Source organism: Glycine soja, chromosome 11, assembly GCF_004193775.1.
Source record: "Glycine soja cultivar W05 chromosome 11, ASM419377v2, whole genome shotgun sequence".
NCBI classification, from domain to species: Eukaryota; Viridiplantae; Streptophyta; class Magnoliopsida; order Fabales; family Fabaceae; genus Glycine; species Glycine soja.
Genome location: NC_041012.1, coordinates 18,420,181 through 18,434,462, shown reverse-complemented (window position 1 = coordinate 18,434,462; position 14,282 = coordinate 18,420,181). Strand labels below are relative to the sequence as shown.

The 14,282-nt window shown below is 33.7% G+C and overlaps 2 protein-coding genes across 3 annotated transcripts; both read left to right on the top strand.

Moving 5' to 3' along the window:
- The first annotated feature begins 8,254 nt into the window (after positions 1-8,254).
- LOC114374670 (putative disease resistance RPP13-like protein 1) lies at positions 8,255-10,337 on the top strand. 2 transcript variants are annotated; one of them, XM_028332340.1, is made up of 2 exons: positions 8,255-8,455; positions 8,668-10,337. In XM_028332340.1, the coding sequence occupies exon 2, from the start codon at positions 8,826-8,828 to the stop codon at positions 9,270-9,272; it is 447 nt and encodes a 148-aa protein (XP_028188141.1). In that variant the 5' UTR covers positions 8,255-8,455; positions 8,668-8,825; the 3' UTR covers positions 9,273-10,337. The 2 variants fall into 2 exon arrangements, with proteins under 2 accessions (XP_028188141.1, XP_028188140.1); XM_028332339.1 differs by having other exon boundaries at positions 8,255-8,576.
- LOC114373001 (putative disease resistance RPP13-like protein 1) lies at positions 9,542-11,049 on the top strand. The gene is made up of 3 exons (XM_028330561.1): positions 9,542-9,898; positions 10,035-10,156; positions 10,767-11,049. The coding sequence occupies exons 1-3, from the start codon at positions 9,542-9,544 to the stop codon at positions 11,047-11,049; spliced, it is 762 nt and encodes a 253-aa protein (XP_028186362.1).
- The last annotated feature ends 3,233 nt before the right edge of the window (positions 11,050-14,282 follow it).

Genomic DNA, 14,282 nt, shown 5'->3' with positions numbered 1-14,282 from the left:
GGTAGAGTCAACAAAAAATTATCCCGGTTGAGATCGCCAAAAATAGTCTCAGTCAAGTTGACCAAATAATGTTTGGTTTGAGGTTAGTCAAAAATAACTTTAGTCAATGTTGACCAAAATAATTCAAGTTCAGGTCGATAAAAAATAATTCAAGTCCATGGTCCATTATGTTCGGTTAACTTTTAAATTTTAAAAAAGGATTGGAAGCATAAATGATTAAAATGAAACTTTTAATGCTTAATATACCAAAGTAAAATAACTATGAAGCATAATATACCAAAAGTGACATCAAGCCATTTTAAAATTTAAAAGATAACATAACATTAACGTTAATTGGAAAAATAACCAAAATTGGAAAAATAACCAAAATGATATGTTTCAAAAACATAAAAGACAAGAATGAAAATTTTAAAAGTTAATGTACTAAAAGTGAAATAATTACGAAACATAATTGATCAATAGTGATGTTAAGCCTAAAATTTATGAAAAAAGTGTAAAAGATAATTAAAAAAAAATCTTTGTACTCTTTAGGTATAAGATGAATCACAATATTATAAGGATATTTTGAAGTGAGATTAGTTTGGTAAGTGAACATAAGTTTGAGTCATAAAATTAGAATCAAACCTGATAATTTCAATCATTTTGTTTGTTGCATGTATCAAAATTGCCTTTCAAATTTTAGCTCCAATTCCATAAAATTGAACCATAATTAGTTTATATCAAACTTAATTTTTAATATATATCCTAAGAACTGTAACTAAGACAAAATTACATTTTAATATTTTATTTTGTATTGTTCATTATATTTACTAAATGAGGGAGGGAAATCGATTGGTGATTGAATTTTGCTGTGGTCATTCAAGACTAAGAAAATTGATGAAATGCCAGTTATTTTGCATTATCAGATCTAAATGATTTAATGGGATCACCAAACTGAGCCTCAATCAAAGACAAAGAAGTCATTGATGTTCTTTGTTGCCTCAGACTTGCATTGCAAGAGGAAAGTCCAAGTGAATCTGCTGTGATCATCTACCAGTGTTAGGAAAAATCTTAGTCCAGTACATTTGGGCTCATCATAAGGACCCCAAAATGTCACAATGCACCGAACAAATGTTAGCAGAAAAATTATTGTTAAAAATGAAAGTCAATTGATGTTGTCAGGCTAAAGGACAACATATTGAACAAGGAGCATAGGAAAATTCAGAACAAGTAAAATTCTATTCTCTGTTCAGTATATCAAAACATTTTCATATGACAGATGCCCAAGTCATCTTGAATGCCAAGTACAATGAGAAATCTAATTACAAACAGAATTAAAATGGTGTTTTAAAGAAACAAATGATGGGGTTTGTGAAGTTTGGAGGAGGTAGATATTATTCTTGAGTTCACTCTTGACAATCATCTTCAAAGACTTGTCCTAAATATAAAAGAGACCAGCAGAAAATAATACAACTGTGTAAATGAAAGCATACGAGTTCAACAAGGATCTTAAAGAAAAAAGATTGGAATGAAAGGAGGAAATGTAAAGGACACCATGTAACACTAATTTTGGTGAAATTTGAATAGTGTCAATTCTTAGAACTGGAACCTATCATTTGGTTAATTTTTGTTTAACGTATAAAAAATTATCAGAAATTTATAATAATTCACGTATATTGCTTAACCAATTAAGCTATAAAATTAATTTTTTTTATTTTTAATAAATTTCAATCAATAATAAAAATTTAAAGAGTGTGTTTAAGAAAATATATCAGAGAAAATGTTGATAACCCATGAATGTAAGGAAAAAACAAGAATAAAAGAATCAATTGATTAGTTTGAATAAAGTATCATTAGATTTCAAATCATAGAACCTAAGATCCAAGCTAGAATTGTCGTATTTCATTGATTAGGTTCAATTTGAACCTGAATACACAAACTATAGTAAACTAGTTTGCTTCAATTTATTGAATTCTTGCATTCATCCAATCCTATGAACCCCTTCTTATCCAGTTATCTGTCCCACTCATTGCTTTTGACTCGGCTTGGGATACATTGGAAATTACTTATAAGGATTATTGACATGTACCGGATAAAATTTGAAACGATATATTATTAAGAAGTTTCAAAATTTAATCAATTGTTCAATTAAATTTAACACCCTCAAAGCCTGCATATGATTTGAGCTACTAAAAGCAATTTATCAAAGCTAAATTAATTAAATGGTTTTCTGTACATTAATTTTCTCCTATTATTATATCTTGAGATTGGTGACTAGTTAAGTTTGTTACCTTATTTGAACTATATTTCCCAATAAAACATTCTCATAAGAAAGGGTTGGTGTTTGGATTTTCATGAAGGTGCGAACGGTTTAACCCTACTCATTCTCAGAAATCTTTTAAATACACCAAATTTGGAACAGAGGACGATAACATATTTTAACACACTAGAGAATGAGTGCATAGTCGTGGCAAGTAAAAGATGTAAGGATCAAACTTAGAAGGTTACATGAGAAAATAAATAGGAAGTGAAAGACTGATGAGATAAAAGTTGACCTCACATGCATTAGGAGAATAGGAGCAAAAGTTTTGAAGGATAAACAGGACACGTGTTGGCAAGTAGAAATAAATACAACGCCCCCATTAAAGAAAAAAGGAAGGGGCCAGCTCAAAAATGTCAACTCAGCGCGTTACTAAACATACACTCACTCCAATTGAATTTACTCAAGATCAACAAATAGACTACAAGGAAAATCCTTATTTCATAATTTTCTTTAAATAAACCATCAATTTTACTCTTATAATATTATTGAAATAATTATTCATTTAATCTTTATAGTTACACAAATTTTACCTTTTAATTTTTACATTTTAAATTAATCTCTTTTAATCTTGTACAAGCCTCTCATATCTATTTTGGTCCTTGTTGTTATACAATGGTAAGGACTAAAAGGTAAAATTTGTGTCACGACCAAAAGGGATTCAAAAGTGTTTGTACAAGATTAAAAGACATAATTTTTAAGTGTAACGATAAAAATAAAAAGTGAAGTTTGTGCAACCATAAAGATTAAATGAATAATTTTTTTACTGTTCAATGTTCACAAAATACACGTGGTAAGCTATGTGACACTCTAATACGCACGTCAACCTTCCATGTCAACCTTGACATAGGAACACGGACGTCTTGCCCTTAGTAGTCAGGCTTCCAAACTGACAAGTTATCTCTAACCACTTCATTATTTAAATATGTTGTAACTTTCTTATCTCGTTGCAGGTATTCAATTATCTATAAGCTACACATTATCTCTAAGTTATAATTATCTACAAGCTAGTAATTATCTGCAAGAGTTGTTATACCTCCGTAATAGACTCTACAAACAATGACCTGCAACTCCTACTCCATTCTATAAGTACCAAGTTCTATCTCACCCTTTTCATACTCACTCATTCTCACATAACTTAGATACTTACTTAGCATTAAAGTCTTTTATTTTGCAGGTCTCCCCTCTTGTCCTCTTAACAAAGGGTGCCTCAATCCAACGTGCGAGATCGTTGAACCCACCTTGGCCACGTCCACCCTGACTCAGCCAGCTCCAGATTTTGGTAAGTATATTTGGTGCCCACCATGGGACCGCGGTAAAACTTATCCCGTGGCTTCTCTTTCACCCATGGTTAGCATACGGTTTGGCCTCAGATGTAAGATCTCTTTTTAAGGTTCCAATCCTCGTCCAACAACCATGGCAGATATTGATACTCTCCAACAACTCCAAACCCGCATTGCAGAGATAGAGCGACGCCATGAGGAGGAGCTTAGAAAGCTAAAGGCTGGCCATGATCAATTGAAGGATCATGTGAGATGCCCCAAGAGCGACGAACACTATGCTCACACAATGCCTGAGCACACTCAAGGGGAATCACACCCCCAAAACACGTCAACACCCAAGATTATCTTAGTCTCTCCCACATACACCATCCTAAAGGGTGGACTACTCGTCAACACCCCCTTTGTCGACCGCATCATGGAAGCTGACATGCCCCTTGGTTGGAAACCACTCAACCTAGAACAATGCGATGGAACCATTGATCTAAATGAACATGTAGACATATTCCTCACCTAGGCGAATCTATACCCCAACGACGACACAATCATGTATTGTGTCATCCAAACGTCCCTCAAAGGTGCAACTTTAACCTGGTACGGAGGACTCCTCCAAGGTCCATCGACAGCTTCGACACCCTTATTGAACGCTTCGGTTCTCAGTACGTAACCAGCGGGTCACACCGCATGAGCTCTGCCACTTTAGCCAGTTTGCGACAAGCAGATGATGAATCTTTCTGAAAATTCATGGATAGGTTTGGACGCATTGTCATCCTGATCCGAAATCTCAACCCAAAGGTAGCACTACTCTCTCCTTACCCTACAATGGGGTAAATTTGAGGACAGTCTGTGCAAAAAACCACTTAGTAGCATGGACAAGTTTCGCGAACAAGCCAAAGGCTACATCCAGATGAAGGAGATGTCCAGGTTCAGAAACGAGGTTCGACAAGCCGAACAAAAGCGTGACAAGAGAGAAGGAGGTACCAAGACCGACTCACACAAGTCGGACAAAAGGCATAAGTTGGACAAGTGCCAGCCTCTCTCAAAAGGGGCCAGGCATGAGAGTTACACACCTCTAATTCCCAATCGCACTATTATTCTTGAGGAGGCCTTCAATGCGAAGGTACCCATAAAACTACCTTCAACATTTCCTTTCAGGCCGGAGTTAGACAAAACCAAATACTGTAGATGCCATCGCAACTATAGCCATACTACAAAAAATTATTAGGCCTTGAAAGATAAAATAGAAGAACTTATACATGCTGGGTATTTATCCCAGTTCGTCAAGAGGTCTAACAATCACCCAGTAGAAGCGAGACCCAAAGGACAACAAGAGAGTCAGCACAAAAATCACGATGCCAACAAAAAAGGGACAAATCAGAAGATCAAGGGATACAGAGCCACCACCAGCAAATACGAGAGTGACAACCTCCGCAAGAACAAGAAAATGAGCCCGCCCAACAAATCAGAGGTGTAATCAATACCATTGCGGACAGATTTTCCTGTGAAGGGAAATCCAATCTGTCTTGCAAATGTCACCTCCATGCCATCCAGGACATCGACATCAACTGTGTCGACCTACCATCACCATGAAGTCTCCTTCCTATCACTTTCACCGATAAAGACTTCAAGGGTATCAACCCTATCAACCAGGACGACCCCATGGTTGTCTCCATCGTAATCGCCAACTTCATGGTGTCCAAGGTCCTCATTGACCAAGGTAGCACCACGAATATACTGTACTAGAAAATTTTCCTGAGGCTTGAAGTCTCACCTGATACATTCTAGCCTCACTCTGGTCTACTCCTTGGCTTTGCAGGAGAAAAAGTAAAGACTAGAGGCTACGTCAACTTGAGAACCTCCTTCGGTCAAGGCCAGCTCTTAAGGAGCTTCATAATTAGGTATTTAATCAAAGATGTAGATACCTCATACTTGTCTTTGGTTAGCAGGAAAATGTTGAATAAGCTTGGAGCCATCGTCTCCACACCCTATCTTAAGATGAAATTCCCCACCTTAATGGGAGAGATCGTCACTGTCAAGGCAAATCAAAAGCAGGCACGATGCTATGCCGAAAGTTTGAAGGTGACACCTTATCCTCCTACTAGGGAGTTTGCCAGGCCTCACCCCGTAGCGAATGGTGACACTCAAGTCATAAGCATGGATGAAAGGTCTTCATTCTGAGCCCTGACTGTTTACCAAGCAAGCCTGGACGATGTATTTGATGTAAATCTGCGTAACGAGACTGTTGACAAAGGCCCAAAGCCTAGTGAAATTTAGTTGAAGTCACATTATATTTTTTTTTATCGAAGTCACCTTACTAAATTTTGATTGTGAAATTATATTTTTATTATTATAATAGAAATCAAATATATTTTTTTATGCACATTCCTTTCTTGATTTAAATGATTTATTGAATATTTTTCATAAAAATATGAACAAAAATTTTAACTTAACTTACTATTTAAAATATAACACAAAGATATTTCTTTATAAAGAAAAAACAAGAAGAAAATTTTAAATTTACACTAAATTCACAGGTACTAACATTTTTATTTGAGAATTTTTTTCCAATCAATGTTAAAATTTATTTTACATAATTAATATATATTTCATTCCTTATGGGGAACTTATATTTTTTATTATTATAATTTAAAGCTAATGTATTTTTTATGCACATTTATTTGATTTAAATGATTTATTGAATATTTTTCATAAAAACATGAACAAAATTTTTAACTTAGCTTGCCATTATAAAATATAGCACACGAAGATAAATTTTTTAATAAAGAAAAACACAAGAACAAAATTTTAAATTTACACTAAATTCACATGTATTGACATTTTTATTTAAGAATTTTTTCCAATCAATGTTAAAAGTTATTTTACATAATTAATAAATATTACCTAAAATCACAGATATTTTTTCCATGCAAAATTAGTGCCTCAAAATAATTTTTAAGCAAATAATTGTTCATTTTTTTTATTTCTTATCTTTTCACTTAAATAAATTATTCATGATTTTCATATATTTGGACAAATTTTAATTTTTCTTCTATGCATTGATATGTATATCCCAATATATTAAAATAAAATTTATATATATAAAATATAACATATAGGAATGAATATACTTTTTCTTATAAAAATAAGTAGCAATTTTGACGTAATATAATTCACAATGAAAAAAAAAATTATCTGGAGTGAAATTAATATTCAGATTATTATGGTGAATTATTTTTATTGAAATTAATTTTTTATGGTTGTTTCTTTCTTGATTTAAATAATTTGTTTTATTTCAGGAACATAAAATGTATGAATAAAAATATAACAAATGGGAATGAAGATTTTCATGAATATATGAAGACAAATTTAGACTTTAGTTACCGTATAAAATATATTAAATATAAAAACAGGAATAAAAAATATTTATGAAAAAAAAAATTGGAAAAATTACACTAAATTATTATGATAATTTTTTATTATCATAATTTTAATTTGAATGTAATTTTTTATGACTATCTCATTTTTATTTAAATATTTTAAAGAATATTTTATTATAGGAACATAGAAAGTATGAAGAACATATAACAAATAGAGATGAATATTTTTATGAAAATATGAAATAAAATTAAGACTTGATGTACCATATAAAATATATAAAACATAGCACACACAGGTTAACAAATTTTTATGAAAAATTAAAATAAAGTTACAAAAATAAAATTTTTTACTAAATATTTTTTTCCAAACAAATTCCAAATTTCTTTTACAGAAATAATATATATTTAATTACATAAAAAATCAAATTAAATCAGCATAATGACTATTATTTTTCCAAGCAAGATTAGTATCTGAAAGTAATTTTTAAACAAATAATTAGTTATTTATTTCTTTATTATATTCTAACTTAGATAAATTATTCATGATTTTCTTTAACTTCGATTTTTTTATTTATGCATTGAAAAGTTAATGTCAATATATTAAAATAAAAATTCTGTATAAATTATAACACTTAGAGATTAAATTTTTCTTCTTATAAAACACAAGTAGAAATTTCCACATAATTTACGTAAAAGAAAAACTTACTTGTAGTCAAATTAATCTATATTATTATGTTGAAATTATACTTTTTATTATAGTAATGTTAATTTGAATGTATTTTTTATTACTATCTCTTTCCTTATTCAAATAATTTATTAAATTTTTTTATTTTATTATCTTAGAAAGTATGAAAAAAAAATTATAACAAACGGGATGAATGTTTTTCATGAATATATGAAGAAAATTTTAAATTTAATTTATCATATAAAATATAATACACGTGAATAAACATTTTTTTCAATCAAAGTTAAAATTTCTTAGATGAATATTTTTTATTTGAATATTGTTTTTATTCATAAAGGTAAGTATACTTTTTCATATAATGGAGATTAACATTTTACATAATGCCATATTAATATTTAAATTATTATAGTGAAATTATATTTTATTATGAGAATATAAAGATAAAATTATAACACATTATATTATTTACAATACAAATTTCAATTATAAAATTTAGAACGATTAATCGCGTGAAACACACCGGTCAAAATCTAAAATAAGGACAAAATAATGCAGAGATAAATATAAAAGAATGATATTTGAGTGCGATAGAATAGAAGAAAGTGAATGTAAGATATAGTTCATTTTCTCCAAATACCGTCTTTTATGGATTACCGTACGGCATTCTCTATTTCCAACAAGATATAGTGATACTCTTTGTTCTTTTTTTTCATAAATGTGATACTCATTACTCTCAGCAGCAAAAAAGTCCTCTCTAGGTGGGGGGAGTTGATTTTGCAGTGTGCTATCTGAGACCGAGCCTTTGGTTTGGTTGGTGAGAAATTTGGCTTAAGTTAGGGACTTCAAAAGTTCTTTAAATAGACTTTGTTGATTGAAAGTTTCATGAACTTTGATGTTGAAAATTGAACTGTGGATACTTCATTTCTGTAGTTAAGGTCAAGCTTCCTTGTTGAATTTTTCGCTTTCTGTTTGCTTTTGTTTGAATTGTAATGCTTTTGAGTTTGTTCTCTTATGTGTTGGTTTTAGATTCATATAGAAGGGGCTGGCTTGAGGGGGTGAATTTGGTGATTGTGAAGTGACTCAATCAAATTCAAAGGACTCATGGCAGCAGAGCTGGTGGGTGGGGCATTTCTCTCAGCCTTCCTTCAAGTGACATCAAAGACTACTTCCATGGAAGGAAACTCATGGATGAGATGCTCAAAAGGCTAGATATTGTGCTGAATTCTATCAACCAAGTGTTGGAGGATGCTGAGGAAAAGCAGTACAGAAGCCCTAATGTGATGAAGTGGCTTGATGAGCTTAAAGAAGCTATATATGAAGCAGAGTTGCTGTTAGGCGAGGTTGCTACGGAGGCGTCACGACAGAATCTGGAAGCTGAATTTCAGCCTGCTACTAGCAAGGTGCGGGGCTTCTTCATGGCTTTGATTAATCCATTTGACAAAGAAATTGCATCTAGGGTCAAAGAATTACTAGAGAACATAAATTTTTTGGCAGAGCAAATGGATGTGGTAGGACTGAGAAAGGGAATTTGTGCTGGCATTGAAGTTGGAAACTCCCCAAAAGATTGCCAACTACATCCTTGGTGGATGAATCCACCATATGTGGTAGAGAGGGTGATAAAGAGGAAATAATGAAAGTTTTACTTTCAGATAATGTCACATGCAATCAGGTGCCAGTAGTTAGTATAGTGGGTATGGGAGGGATAGGTAAGACCACCCTTGCACAGCTTGTGTATAATGACCAAACGGTACAAGATCAATTTGACCTTAAAGCTTGGGTCTATGTTTCACAAGATTTTGATGTTGTTGCTCTTACAATAGCGATTCTTAAGGCACTTCGATCCTTAGCAGCATAAGAAAAAGACTTGAATCTGCTTCAACTTGAATCGAAGCAAAGACTGATGGGAAAGAAATTTTTGCTTGTTTTGGATGATGTTTGGAATGAAAACTATTCGAGTTGGGAGGCACTACAAATTCCCTTCATTTATGGATTTTCAGGAAGTAGGATTCTTATTACCACTCGTAATGAGAAGGTAACATCAGTCATGAACTCCTCCCAAATACTTCATTTAAAGCCACTGGAGAAAGAAGATTGTTGGAAGCTATTTGCAACTCTTGCATTTCATGATAAGGATGCCTGCAAATATTCAAATCTTGTATCAGTTGGTAGTAAAATTGTTGACAAGTGTGGAGGATTGCCTTTAGCCATAAGAACATTGGGAAATGTCTTGCAAGCAAAATTCTCCCAGCATGAATGGGTTAAGATATTGGAAAGTGATATGTAGCACTTATCAGACAATGATAGCAGCATTAACCCCGCTCTGAGATTGAGTTACCATAATCTTCCTGCCTATCTGAAATGTTGTTTTGCTTATTGCTCCTTATTTCCCAAAGGTTGAGTTTGACAAGGATCAGTTAATCCAGTTGTGGATGGCAGAAGGTTTGTTGAATTTCTGGCAAATAAATAAGAGTGAAGAAGAGTTAGGTGCTGAGTTCTTCAATGATCTAGTGGCAAGGTCTTTCTTCCAACAATCAAGACGCCATGGTTCTCACTTCACTATGCATGATCTTCTTAATGATTTAGCAAAATCTATCTTAGGAGATTTTTGTTTACAAATAGACAGAAGTTTTGAGAAAGATATAACAAAGAGAACATGCCACATTTCATGCTCTCACAAATTTAACCTTGATGATACATTTTTGGAGCATATTTGTAAGTATAACAGACTCCTTTGTCTTATGGAACTAAAATGAGAAATTGGCAGATGAGGTTTGATAAACAGAAATGAACGTGTTTTGTTTTCTAGAATAAAACATTTGCGTGTGTTATCCTTTAATAGTTGTCTTCTCACAGAGTTAGTTGATGATATAAGCAATTTGAATCTTTTGCATTATCTAGACCTTTCCTACACTAAGATTAAAAGATTGCCTGACTCCATTTGTATGTTGCATAATTTGCTGACACTATTATTAATATGGTGCTATCATTTGACAGAGCTCCCCTTAGATTTGCACAAGCTTGTCAACTTGCGTCACCTTGATGTTCGTATGAGTGGTATAAATAAGATGCCAAACCACATAGGAAGCCTGAAACATCTTCAGACCCTGGATAGTTTTTTTCATCAGGAAGCATAGTGGGTTTGATGTTAAGGAGTTGGGGAATCCTAACAATCTCCAAGGAACACTTTCAATTTTCAAGTTAGAAAATGTTACTGATCCTACAAATGCCATGGAAGCTAATAAGAAAGATAAAAAGCATTTAGAAGGATTAGTGTTGGATTGGGGTGACAAATTTGGAAGGAGCAATGAAAACGAGGACAAAATAGTCGAAGGGCATGTGTTGGAGTCTCTTCATCCAAATGGTAATTTGAAAAGGCTAACTGTTTTACGTTATGATGGAACCATTTGAGCAGCTCCCCTCTCTGAAGGAGCTTTCCATTTCATGCTTTTATAGGATAGAGGTCATTGGTCCTGAGTTTTGTAGTAATGATTCCTCACATGTTTCGTTCAGATCTCTTGAAATTTTGAAATTTAAGGAAATGAGTGCATGGAAAGAATGGTGCAATTTTGAAGGTGAAGGTTTGCCTTGTCTTAAAGAGCTTTCTATAAGGCGTTGTCCTGGGTTGAGAAGGTCCCTACCTTGACACCTCCTTCTTTGCAGAAATTGGTAATTTATGAATGCCAACACTTGGAGGATTCAGTTCCCAAGGCTGCTAGTATTCATAAGCTAGAGTTGCGTAGATGTGAAACAATTTTCCTAAAAGATTCGCCATCCAGCTTGAAAAGGGCCTCAATTCAGGGAACTCATCTCATTGAGTCCTGCCTAGAGCAAATTATGCTAAACAATGCAGAAATTGGTAATTTATGAATGCCAACACTTGGAGGATTCAGTTCCCAAGGCTGCTAGTATTCATAAGCTAGAGTTGCGTAGATGTGAAACAATTTTCCTAAAAGATTCGCCATCCAGCTTGAAAAGGGCCTCAATTCAGGGAACTCATCTCATTGAGTCCTGCCTAGAGCAAATTATGCTAAACAATGCCTTTCTTGAAGAATTGAAAATACATTACTTCCATGGTCCAAATCTAAAAGGGCCTATGCTGGATTCTCTTGGCACTCTATCTTTAGCAAGCTTGTCTGCTAATCTTCGTTCTCAACATTTCTAGAAGATTTCTAACCCTAAATTCGTCCAGCTAACATCCAGCTCACCTGGGCTAAGAGTTAACTTCAACCCTAAGCAAGCCACTCGCCTGGGCGAGTAGATACCTTCAGGCCTAAGCAAATAGCTCGCCTGGGTGAATTTCCCTACACTCAATGGTTGTTTTCTATAAATAGCCATGTAAGGGAAGAGAAAAAGGAGGTTCAGAGCTTAAGAAACTCAGGAAAAACGCAAAAAAAAAAGAGAAGAAGAAAAGCAAAGTCGAGGCGCTGTAGAATTGTGACCGTGGATCATTTCCTTCGCCATTTCTCTTGTTAGTCTTGTGCCCTGCGCAACGATCGATTTTTTTTTTATTAATGATTGAATGTAATCTTTGTACCCTTATGGGTCCCTTGTGATATTATGTATGTATTAATCTTTTTTACTCATTATTGGTAATTTCATTTTACTCGTAATGTTTGATTCTAGTTGATCACTAGTGTCATGAAATTGAATTTTAAGTGAGACTGGAAGGTAATATTAGAATTTGAACCGAATGATTTTACTTGTTATGTTACGTTGCTAGGAATAAAGTATAACGTTTTGATTGCAAAGAGCACGAGAATATAATTATAATGTTGGGGTGTTTACTGCATATACGAGGGATCGTTATTTAGTAAATATTCTTAGGTTCCAAGTGCGAGAAATCGACTTGGGATAACTATGTATGCATCAGTAATGTTAGAAAACGGTTTGTATATGTTAATCTTATTAGGATACTAAGGGTATGAGCGATGAAATACAATCCTATGTTTTCTTGAATTAATTTAAGTCGTTTTCGTAATTTACGTATTTTTGACGCACTAAATTCTGTTATTTCCGTATTTTCCGTTATTTTCGTATTTATGTTATTCCCGTGATTCCACTATTTTTACTATTCTTTTATTTTAAGTTGTCACACTAAGTCTTGGACTTGCCTGACAATACTCCTAGAGTGTTGTGTTTTCATAACACACGACGCTGGGTCTTGGACTCGCCTCGCGTGCTCGAAGATATTCATCATATTCATAATAGGTGGATACGAAGGATATCCAACCAATAAACAAAACCAAATAAAAAAAATCAATTCACAACCAAACTTCTTTTCATTAAATATCACTTGAGATTGTTTCAAGTTCCAATGTCTTAACAACTCTTTGTTTGCAATTAAAATAAATGTTTCAAAAAAAAAAGGATAAAATCAATTTAACACACAAACATTTTTACCTAAAGAACTACGTAGGTCTGATTTCCTCATTGCACCTGAGGATATGTAGAAGCAAGGGCAACACCTTTGTTGATTTGAAAAAAAAAAATACAAAAAATCCATCGCTCTTTGGAAAATAAATAATTTTGAAGTCACATTATTTTTATGGCACACTCAATTACAGGTTGTCGTACTTTATGACGGACGCGTAGGGTGCTAGCACCTTCCCTATGCGTAAACAACTCCCGAGCCCTTTCTTTTCAAAATTCGCAGACTTTCTTTTTTTATTTTTCTAATGTTTCCTTAAATAAACGTTGATGGCGACTCTATCTCATTTTCTTCTTCGAAAACAAATCGCACTTTTATTTTCTTTCGTCATCCCGTCGTCATATAGGTTGCGACAGATGGCGACTCCACTAGGGAATCGTTAGAGAATCAAGTCATTTAATCGAGCGTGCAATTTCATCAAGATTTTTTCTATTTTATTTTCCTTTTTTATTTTATTTATTAATATGCCTTGCTTCCGTTCATTATTGTTCTCGTTTCATTCTTTTTCTCATTTTCGTTGATCTCGCTTCTTTTATCCGTTGTTATGCTATTGCGTGCATATATGCTGCTGTTATTTTCTCCGTGTGTATGATTGGGTTTATTTATTGCTTTATGGGTTGAAATAATTGTTATTGAATCCTAGGGTGGACGACACCTACTATACCTGTCTGGAAATTTTCTGGTTGTTTTGCAGGCAGGGTTGGATAGTTATCTAGTTTGCTCCACTCACACACTTCACCTACATCTTATCACACACTATGAGATGATGGGCCCTATACCCGAGTCTGAGTGAGCCATAGGGAGTGGAGGTCTAACGAGTGTCACACTGGGTCTTGGACTCGCCTGACTATCATGAGCCCTCATCTAGAGTTTCCTTCTCGAGTAACACATCACCGCTGGTAGGTCATCTACTGTCGCATATGTTGTTACAAAAAGGGTTGCTAGCTCTAGAGGCCGGTGAGACTTGTTTAGAGCTACCCATGGAAAATGTCATTGATAGTGGATCCTTAGATCTATGTCGTTAGGCTTCCAAATTAGGGACACATAGCTTTCTTGTTCTTTGTCTTAAATTTTTTTCCTTGCTCATACGCATTAGGTTTCTTTCTTTGCATACAATGCATGTCGTATAAGTTAAGATTTTTCATATCATAGTTAGTCATTCACGTCATATTCATTGCACATCTTATGGCATCATGTTAGTATGATTCAACGC